At 60.3% G+C, this 10,751-nt stretch overlaps 1 protein-coding gene across 3 annotated transcripts in view; it reads right to left on the bottom strand.

Moving 5' to 3' along the window:
* The window catches only part of SH2B3 (SH2B adaptor protein 3), a 19,558-nt gene extending 10,337 nt beyond the window's left edge, over positions 1-9,221 (bottom strand). Inside the window, exons 1-2 of one of the 3 annotated variants that reach the window (XM_021413433.1) lie at positions 8,909-9,221; positions 2,750-3,520 (exon numbers count right to left, since the gene is read on the bottom strand). In XM_021413433.1, the coding sequence (XP_021269108.1) occupies positions 2,750-3,493 (744 nt within the window). In that variant the 5' untranslated portion in view covers positions 3,494-3,520; positions 8,909-9,221. Of the gene's footprint in view, positions 1-2,749; positions 3,521-4,420; positions 8,048-8,101; positions 8,280-8,908 lie in introns of those variants that run through there. The other 2 variants (XM_021413434.1, XM_021413435.1) reach the window with 2 other exon arrangements.

Genomic DNA, 10,751 nt, shown 5'->3' with positions numbered 1-10,751 from the left:
AAAAAAAAAAAAAAAAAAGTCACCACCGAAATCTCACAGAGCCCGGGCTACGCCCAGCACAGCCTTCGAAGAACGGCAGCGAGGGGACGCGCTGACACCCGCTGTCACCAGGAAGGCTGCGGGTGAGAGGGGACGCGGCGCTGGCCCGGGGCAATGGGAGCTGCGTCACCACCCCGGGGTTGTTTCATGACTTTATGGCAACGGGGGAGAAAAATGCAGTGCAGAATGGGTCACCGAATGGGATCCAGGCTGGTGGTAGAGTATGAGGTGCTCCCATCCCCTGGCCTGGGGTTTGTTGCTCAGTGCCCATCCCTGTTTGTCATGAGGCATAATGGGCAAAGGGTTGGGGATGCTGTTGGCATGGGGTGGCCATGGATCAGCGAGAGGTGCCCCAGCCTTGAAGCATAACGAGAGCTCATTTAGAAGAGTAAATGCATTTTAGATTTGAAGCCACGCCATGCAAAAAGGGATGGGATTTGCTCAAGTCCCTGCCTGGAACAGTGGTGCCAATGCAGCAGCCATGGCCATGCCCATGCTTCTTCCCAAAATGCAGTCAATCCATCCTATCCCATCCCATCCCACTGGAAATTGTGACACTGGGACCTCTCCAACCCATCCCATCCCACAGCAACCGTGGCACCAGGACATTCCCATCCCATCCATCCCATGGGAACCATGGCACCGGGATGTCCGCAGGGGCTCTGGGTCTGGCACAGGAGCCCCCAGGCTGGGAGCTGCTGGCTCAGGGGAGCGCAGTTCTCAGAAATGAGCTTCAGGTGAAAGGAAGGGGAAAAGACACCAAAAAAAAAAAAAAAAAAAAAAAAAAGGAAGTCACAGCAGTCTCACACTGAGCAAAGATAAAAATACTGAAAGCACTGCTCCTCCTGAGGACGTAAGAGCTGTGACACAGGCACCTCCGTCTGCACCGGAAAGAGCCTTCCCAGCTCATCTCGGAGCGCAATCTTTTACGGGATGTGATGGATTTCATTAAAACGCCATCAAGAAAGCAGCACAAATGAAAATCCCATTTCCCTTCCCCTTCCTGTAAAACATCTGGTCAACATAAACGGCTCAGGACATTTCCGTTGCAAATCCCAGTTTTCACGGGGTTTCGGACTTGGCCATAATATATATGTGCGTGGGGCTCAGCAGATGGACAGGGCGGCCCCAACCCTGGTGAGCTCCGTCCCTGCAGCAGGGCAGGGGACAGCCCAGGGCACAAATGCCTCCTGTGCAGCTTCTAGAACTACCAGATCCATGAGGATATAGGGTGTGGTAGAGCAGAAAGCCCTAAGTGAGGAGGAATGGCGAGCACAACAATACAAGACATCAGAGAACCCACAGCGGCCTCACTCCCAGGGCCGTGCGCAGGGCATGGCACAGCTCTCCGTGCACTCATCCCTTCACCGCTCACAGCCACCCGAGCAGCGACAGCGGGCAGAACAACACCTAAACAGGGGAAAATAAAGCAGCGTTCTCCAGCACCGAGCCCTGCGCCGTGGGACAAGGGTGCTCCATGTCCTGTAACACCCAAAGGGGAGGGCTCGGCCCCAGCCTGGCTCCCGCAGCCCCACATAAGCGAAAGCAGCAGTGGCTGCCACACGTGACACCGAGCTGCGAAAAGCGAAAGCGGCAGCGGCGCTCGGGGACGCTGCGGGGACGTCGGCACCTTCTGCTCCTGCTCCAAGAGCTTTTTGCTTTCAGATTTTACCTTTTTTTTTTTTTTTTTTTTTAGAAAATAATTTCAAAACGCCGTTTTCCCGCTGGGCGTTGTTTCAGGGAAATGGCAGGAGTTCAGCGAGCACAGCCCAGGGCAGGCGCAGCGCTCCTCCAAGCCAAGGGGCTTTGCTCCGAAGCACAATTTGCTCAGAGTTAAGCGAGCACAAATTTAAAATATATATATATTAATTAAAAAAAAAGAAAAAAAAAGAAAAACCAGCTCCCACTCGATGAAAAGCCCAGCCTGTTCCGGCGGCGTCAGCCCTGCCATGTGCAGGAACTGGCTTTTTAAAGATTAAACACCATGGCAAAGCCCCACTGCCACCCAGATCCGGCACCGCCAGCGCTGCTCAGCCCCACAGAAGTGCCCACAAAATAAAACCGAGCTCTCTGCAGATCCCACAGGGAGGGGATGGAGCAGCTTCTTGTTCTCTGTTTCCTTTTGGAATTTCCCCATGGGGCTCATCCCCATGTGAGTTTGGGGTTGGCCAACCCAGTCCTTGGGGATGGGGATGAGTGGCGCTCCCAGCGAGGCCACAGCCCCTGTCCCAGGACCAACCCTGCATCCATGCACAAGGTGGGTGCTCTGCTTCCAGCAGGAGAAGTGAGATGGAGAGAAATGCAAAGAGCATCGCGATGGATGGCAGTAATCTGTTCTCACAAACTGTCATTGACGTGGGATCACTGAGGTCCCTTCCAACCCAAACCCATTCTACAAACCGCCTGCAGTTTGGGCTTCCATCCCCCTTGACATGGGATGTTTGAGGGCCCTTGAAAGCCACGGCATTCTACAAATCACTCGAGGTTTGTGCTTGCACCGCCCTTGACATGAGGACATGGGATTGTAGAGGTCCACCCAACCCAAACCATTCTACAAATCACTGGCACACCGCCCTTGATGTGGAGACGTGGGATCTTTGAGGTCCCTCCCAACCCAAGTCATTCTATGATTGATTCTATGATCCGAACGCAGCCCAGAGCAGCATCACTCAGCCAAACCCATCACCCCATGCGGAGAGCATCTCCTTACCTTGGGTGGATCGAAGAGCTCCAGCACATACTCCTCACCACTGGGCGTCCCTGCCCTGCGCAGCACCAGGCGGCAGCGCTGCCAGCGCGTCCCGCTGTCCAGTGACGTCTCATCCAGCAGCCCATACCGCAGCGTCCCCTCCTTGCGCACCTCGGGGGGCTGCTCCCGGGACAGCCCCCAGGGCAGGATGCGTTTGCTCAGTCCCGATTTGAGCGCAGCCTCCGCTGCTTCGCCGTCGGCCTCCGTGGGGAGAGCATCCGAGGAGCGGCGGCGGAAGAGGCTGCGCCAGCTGCGGCGGAGCTGGCTGAGCGAGAAGGGTCTCCGTGCCAGCCCCGTCAGCTCCTCCGAGCTCCACGATTTGCGCAGCCCCGTGGGTGGCTCGGCTGGGGGCTCAGGGCGAGCGGGCGGCTCCGCTTCGCCTTTGGAAGCCGCTGTGCCCAGGGAAGGGTTCGCGTGCCGGCATTGAGTGTCTCGGTAATCCCGCGCGGGGCCAGCAGGCAGGATGCGGAGCTGGCTCATGGCAAAGCCCTCCTTCACCTCATTGCAGAAATACTGCTGGAAGAGGTCGGCGAAGCGCAGCGAGAAGTTCTCGGCGGCCAGCAGGTCATGGTGCGGGTGCTCGGTGGCGAAGCGCAGGTAGTGTCGCGCCAGCTCCTTGGCGGTGCTGATGGCGTGCAGCTCGCAAAACTCATGCCAGCCCCGGGGATGCGCTGGCGTGCCGGCCGGCAGAGCGTGCCCATTCATTGCCGTGGCTCCAGCGAGGCGGCCGCGCTGCAAGACAGAGCACAGCGGTGCCATCAGGATGGATCCTTCCCCAACACCTCCCCACTTGGCCACCCTCACTGGCACCAAATCCGTTCATCCCCCCGGCACGCACTGCATTCAGCTTGGCAAGAAACCACAACAGCTCACAACCCACAGCCTGGCAGAGTACCACGTGTCCCAGATGCCAGCCCCATAGCCCTGGCTCTCCGTGCCTCAGTTTCCCTGCCCGCACAGTGTCTGCGTGGCTTCCTGCCCGCACAGCTGCTGGCGGCTCCCGCAGGACGTGCGGCCCGGCTGTATCCGCTTTCATTCTGCCAAGGGCTTAACAGCGCTGATGGGTTTCCCTCCTGGGAACTATTTCAGCTGAGCTGATAAAAATGCCGGGGGAGGGACAGGAGGGGAGGAAACCAAACAAAGTGCTGCTGCAATCCAGGGAGGGAGCTGCCTCGTGCAGCAGATTCAGGCAGAGGTGCAGCCGGGATGAGAGGAGCATCCCCACGGGGACGCTCAGATGGGGCAAAGGGGAGAGTCTGTCCATCCATCCGTCCATCCACGGTGCCCACACCATGTCCCCACCACATCCCACGGCACTGCATGGAGCAACACGGCTGCTCCTTGCTCCATGCTCAAAGCATCATTTCAACAAGTGCAAAATCCACGTCCAATGTCAGCTGGGTCTCCAACGGGACACAACGCACACATGGTCACAAAGAACCCTAAAATCAACCTGCTGCCCTGTTTGGGGGTACCTTCCACGGCCACATTTGGACACAGTGGACGCCCATGCAGATACTCCCACTGTGCCCATCAATCTGATGGCCCCAGGGACCCTTTTGGGCCACAATGTCGCCCCGTTGAGCCCTGCAGCTCCCCACAGCCGGCGTGGCCCCGCTGTTCCCCCCGTACCTTGTGCTCGCACGCGGCATTTATCGGGGCCGCGCATTCTGCTCAGGCAGGAAACATCCTCCAACCCGCCCGTATCCTGCCGCGCCGCGCACCGCCGCCTCCCCACGGCTGCTAGAAGGGGAGGAAAAGTGATTGCACGGCTTTGGGGCGGGGAATAATCATCACAATAATAAATATGTAAAGAAAAAAAAAAAAAGCACAAAGGAAGCGAGCAAGGAGATTTGGAGAGCAGCAGAGCGGCAGATCCGCTTTGCAGACAGGGCGGCGATAACGCTGGGAACGCCAGCCTCTATCTCTGCCCACCCGCCGGCCTTCCGAGTACGTGCCGTGCAGTTTCTGGGCGATGGGAGATGTTATCGGCCCCACGGCCCGGCCGAGCCCCACAGCGGGCCCCGCGCGATGCCGTCTATCAGCGCCGCCAGCCTGCCCATGACTCAGCACCCTACGGCTGCGCTTGCGCTTCCGCCGGCACCCAGGGATCGCCGGCACACGCGGAGCCTGCGGGGACAGTGCCGCAGTGCACGTGGATGGATTTGGAGCTTTGGAAGATGTTGGATCTGGGGACGCTGGGCTTCGTCTGCAGCATGGGGTGGGAAGGAGCCTGAGATCACAATGTGCGTTTTCCAGCCAGGATGAGGATGGGAATGCAGCCCCGTTGCTTTCACCCCCAGCTCACCGGGATGAAGGAGGATGGATGCTCCACTTGGATCCAACTCAAAGGGATTTTGGCATCGCAGCGTTCTTACAGCTGCATTCTGCAGGTCACCACCAAGCCAAAGCAATCACTGTGACGGCGCATTGTGTCCATTTGCACCCAGCGGGGAATCTTGCCCACCCCTGGGCACGGCCTTGCTCATTGGGATTTAGGGCTCCTGCCTGGAGGCAATGGAAAAGTGCAGAGCCCATGCTGCTTTGGGGCTGTTTTGGGGTTGCTTTGGGGTGCAGGGCCGGGAGCAGCCATCCCTTGGAGAACAGGGGGATGGGACAGGATGGAACACGACAGGATGCAACAGGACTGGATGGGATGAGATGGATGGGATGGGACCAATCGGTCACGCTTTGATGCGGGCAGCAGCAACAAGCCCCAGCCTGCGCCAGGATCCGGCCCTGCAGCTGCACCGCCTCCAGCACTCCCGGGAGATCTCATTAAAGTGCTCCCACCAACCCTATTGCCCAACCCAGCCAGTGCTGCGCTGGCCCCTGGGGTTTCAGGAGCAACAGCAGCGATCTGAAAATGAAACCGGCCCTGGCCCCTCACCACAAGTCAGCAGTGGAAATCGGATTTGTGCGCAGAAACGGCCGTACCCGGAGCAGAGCAAAAGCCGTGCACTTTTAGCTTCTCTTTTAGGATGCTGTTCCCAACTCACCCTACAGGCGATTTTCCGGAGGGGCCGGGGAACGCCCCGCAGCTCCCCGCTTCCCGACTCACACAAACACAGCGTTCCCACAATGCCGCGAGCGGAACATTGTTCCTTCCCAGGATGTCCTCCATGAAAAGAGCTATTCTGAGCCAGGCAGCAGCCGCCGCTCTTGGCACGGCCCCGCAGCCCAGCGCAGGGCGATGAACGGCACTTTTCAGTGCTGCAGCATCCAGCTGGGGGGGCTCAGGGGTGGTGGGGGGTGGGCAGCTCCGTGGGCATCCCAATGGCACGGCTCAGTCCCTCTGCAACCAGTTCCTATAGGGCCGGGTCCCTCTGTATCTCATTGCTATGGGGCCAGGGCGGTGGGAGCTGACAGCTGGATGTGACCCCTAGAGGAGGGGCACTGAGCTTTGGTGCTCTGCAGCCTGGGGAGGTGGAGGAGGAGAGCACCCCTATGTCACCCCATGGAAACAGATGCCTGCTTCAAGCTGACCCACGATGCGACGCGCCCTTTGCCCTGGGCACAGCCATGGCAAACAGCCTTGGCTCTGTGCTCATGGCAAACCCACGCTGTTTTATGGCCGCCTTTCAGCCCACGCGCAGCCGAACCTCCGCTCCCTCCCAGCCTTTGCACCCCATGGCTGCATCCCTGCGGTCCCAGCGCCCACAGCACACTGCTGCCACCCCCCTGCTAGGGACACGGCCCTGGGGGACGATCCCCACTGTTCCCAGGCTGCTTTTCCTCTCTTGTGCCACTTTCCAGGGATGCGTGCGTGTGTCCTGCTAATGTGCCCACGAGCACAACAAAAGTCGCCCTATTAAAGGCTGCCTCTGCCCTTAAACCAGTTCTGCAGCACTGCAGCCACCTGCGAGCACAGCCAACACTGCAGCTCACCAAAGCTGGGGAACAGCCACAGGTTCAGCCTCGCGACCACCACCCGATGCAGATGGGAGGGGGCTCTCCCCCTGCACCCCACAGCTGTGGGGCAGGATGGGGCCCTTCCTCCTTACGAGCCGCACACCACAGCCCCACCAGCAGCTCTTGCACTTTCACTTTGTGCCTCTCGCTGGGATTTGTCCAAACGCCATTGCTTTGCCCCAGTCCCTCCCCTGGAGAGGCTGCATGGCTGGGAGGAGGACACATACAAGGTCTGTTCTCAGAGCCTCCCAAAAACACACAGCCCAGAGCAAAACACGGCGAAACCAACCCGGATCTCTTTCCAGAGACTGTAAATACATAACGGCGAAGGAGGAGAGGAAAAAAAAAAAGAAAAGAAAAGAAAAGAGAGAGAAGTACTGGGGATGGGGGGAAAAAACCCTCCATGCACCGAAATGAGCTGAAAAGAAGCCAGAGGAGCTGAGCCGGTCCCGTCCCCACAGCCTCACAAACCCTGACCCCGCTGCCCCATAGTGCACGGGACACGGCCAGGTTCCAACACAGCACCGCTTCCTCCAGCTGCTTTCACTACCAAAAGTGCAGCAGCCCCAAAAGTCCCTGCAACCCCAGCACATCTTGAATCCATTTGCAACAACAATGTCGAAATCGCAGCTCGACAGCTCGCTCCGGTTTCCTTGACAGTAAATCCCAGCGGCGGCCACATTATTCCCAGTGCCGGAGCCAATGGGTCAGGGCTCTGTGCAGTGACCCCACTGGTGCAGCGGGGCTGACACGAGGACGTTGGCAGGGCACTGCTTGCCATGCGTCAGCCTCGTGCTCCGGGGCCCCCTGTGTGCCAAACCACACAGCACTGCGAGCCAGCAAAGTGTGTGGGGTAGAGGGGGCAGTGGGGTGGGCGAGGGGGCACCGCTCACAGTGGGGCAGCATCACTCCTTCCGGGGTCCTGCACCATCCCTAAGGGGTCATCAGCCCTCTGGGGTCCTGCACCCTCCATAAGGGATGACTGCCCCTTCGGGGTCCTGACCCTAAAGGGGTCACCCCAACGGTGGAGGCCCGGGAGCACAGCGCCCAGGATAGGGGTGCTAGGAACCCACCCCCGAAAGAACAGGGAACCCAGAACAGAGAGTGCCCAGGGAATAAGGGGTGCTGGGACCCCCAGTGATAAGAACAGGAGGTGCCTAGGGGCTATGGGTCCTGGGATAGGGAGCACACACCGCGAACAGGAAGAGTTCTTCGGGAAAAGAGGACCCAAGATAAGGACGGGGGTGCGGGGGTAGCTCGGGGGGACCCCGCTCTGGACCGGGACACAGCAGAGGAACGGCCGCCCCGCGCTCCCCGCGCTCCCCGCCTCCACTTTCCCTTTACAGCCGCTTTCCCGGAGCCGCCCCGTCCCGTCCCGGCCCCGCTCCGCTCCTCGGTTACCTGCACGAGAAAGCGTCCGGGGGCCGCTCGCCCATGGTGGCACGGCACGGCACGGCTCAGGCAGGAAACCGATGCGAACCGCTCCGCATTTCCGCCGTGCGGAGGAACCGCGGGGCGCGGACCCCGGCCCCGGGGCGTTATGTAAAAGCGGCGCCGCGCGGCGGACCGAGGGCGGAGGCTGCGCGGGGGCGGAGCGGGAGCGGCACTCGCAGCTCTGCCGGGAGCTCTGCCGGGGCCCCGCCGCCCCGCAGCGGCCGTTCCGCGGGTGCGCAGCGCTCCGCGCCCCTCCCGTCACCTGCTCGCGCAAAGTGCGCCTGCTGAGTGTTTAGGATTCGGGGCGGTTTTGTAGGGGGTGAGTGGAGTTCCGCGACGCGGAGTCGTTTGGGGGCTCCGGGAAATGGGAGCTCTGCGCTGGTGGCAGTGGTGGGACGCTGACCCGGAGCCCGTTTCCCAGCGGTTCCCTCTGCCTTTCAGCCAAGGAAGTCGGCAAACGGCGCCGCAAGGCGCTGCCCACGCAGGGCTGCAGCCGCGGGGACAAATGGCCCCGGGGTCCCTCACCCCAAGGAGTTCAGTGGGTGCACACACTTGCCAAGCTTGGCCATCCCGGGGCCATCCCAGCGCCACCCCGTCCCACAGGAGAAGGGACCCCGTGGCAGATCCGTGTCCCTGCAGGCCGTGGGATTTGCCAGGACGACAAACTTCCACTGCGCCTTTCTTCCAGGAAAGGAACCGCTCTGAGGTCCGTGCCACCCGCCCGTCCCATCGCCACCCACCTGTGTCGCCAGACGGTGCGGGACAAGGTCTTACCTCGAGAGCTGCTCTGCAGTTCCCCCCAGCTGATGCATAATGCCGCTCCTAGCTCTGAGCTCAGCCCCGCGCTGCCCTCCTTCCCGGGCGGCCGTCCCAGCTGCGCTTTTCCTGGTGACCTTCAGCTATTTCACCAGCACCCTCTGAGCGTTCTCAGCCCCTGCAGCCTGAGATTTCTCTTTTGTTTTGCTTCCTGTACGGATTTTTTTGCGCTCCCTGACTACCGATTCAGTGCACCGACTTCTGCTTTTTCTGTTTGTTTGCTCACCCGCACCCGCGGCCGCTTCCCCTCTGCTCCGCTCTGGGCTCAGCCCTTAACTCTTGCAGCTTCCCCCCCCCCCTCCGGTAAAAGGCTGCAGCAGCTCCAACCGCTCTTCCCACTTCTCTTTAACTCCCTCATTCATGTTCTGGGTGTGCCCGGTGCTTTGAGAGTGGCACGGCTGCATTTCCCAGGGCTGGGGGACACGGTGACCTGTGTGGGGTGAGGTGAGGTCCCCGCACTGCCCGCATTTGGGGAATTAGCATGGCAAACAGTGAGGGGTCCTAAAATATCAGGTTGGGTTTTACCTATTCCTTCAGAGGGCAGAGTGGGTGGTGGGAATAGCGGGGGTGGTGCAGGTGATGGTGGCGACTGTCGTGATTGCGATGGTAGTGACGGTGACGGTGGTGATGGAGAAGGTTGTGAGGGTACCAGCGGTGAGAGTGACAGTGGTGATGGGAGGGATGACGGCGATGGCCGTAGTGGTGAGGGTGACAGGTGGTAGTGAGGGTGATGGTGATGATGGTGATGATGATGCTGGTGGCGGTAGAGCCGCACTGCAGCCCCCTCGAGCGCTGCCCGCTGTGGCACCATAGCCGTCTATCAGCCCCATAGCTCTGCAGCCCCATAGGCGGTTTCCCGGCGCCCCCTCCCGGCAGCCCCGCACAGCGCTGGGCCCCCCCTCGCACCCCGCAGCCGCGCACCCCCGGAGCACCCCCCGCTCTTCCCGCGGTGACTCAGAGCTCCCGGCTCAGCGCGCTCCCTGCGGCCGTCACCAATCACGGGAGCAGGGACCGAGGCGGTGTCCCAAGGGGTTCCCAGCGGCTCCTCCTCCCCTCTCAGCCCCTTTTCCTCTGCGTTTTCCCAACTTCCAGCTCTCCCCGCGTTTCCCTGCTCGCTCTGTGGGATCTGGATGGGGAAACTGAGGCACGGGCTCCGGTCCCTTTGCTGGGAGGATGCCACAAGGACAACGGGGCAATGTCACGGGGCTGCCCAGAAGAGGAAGTGCCTGGAGCGTGCGGCAAAACGCGGCCGTCCCAAGGGAGACCCAACAGGAAGCAAAACTCACGGGGAATTTTGCTGTTGGGTTTTGAGGAATTGGAACGATTCTCCAAAAGAGAGGGGAGGAACAACCCCGCGACTCCTGCTAAGGCGGCTGCAGGGAGCACTCGGGGCACTCCATGACCCCCTCCACTCTAATAAAGCTCTGCCTCCCCTCCATGGCTCTCTGTCCTCCAGATGTGGCTGTGCCAATGGGCACTGCAGGGTGGTGGGCAGAGCCCCCCTGTGTAGGAGGGAAGGTAAAGCCTAGGTGGTTTTAGTGCTGCTTCAATCTCTTTTCGTAGACCGAAAGAGAAAGTCCTCAGGTGACAGAGGAACCTTTTGGTGAACTGAAAACCTCCGCCCCTGCAGCAGTGGTTGCCTGCATGCAGTGGGATTTCTTGGCTCCCTGCAAAGCAAAACCCAACAACGCTTCCACCGAAACGTGCACGTTGCTGAGCAGGGGAACAAAGAAACTGGAGGAAATGGAGAGCCAGTAAAAAACACAGTGTTGTGCAGCAGTGGTGAGTGCGGAACTCTTGC

Source organism: Numida meleagris, chromosome 14 (genome assembly GCF_002078875.1).
Source record: "Numida meleagris isolate 19003 breed g44 Domestic line chromosome 14, NumMel1.0, whole genome shotgun sequence".
In the NCBI taxonomy this organism is placed as follows: Eukaryota; Metazoa; Chordata; class Aves; order Galliformes; family Numididae; genus Numida; species Numida meleagris.
The sequence above is the reverse complement of the archived record's forward strand: the minus strand, read 5'-3'. Positions and strand labels throughout refer to the sequence as shown.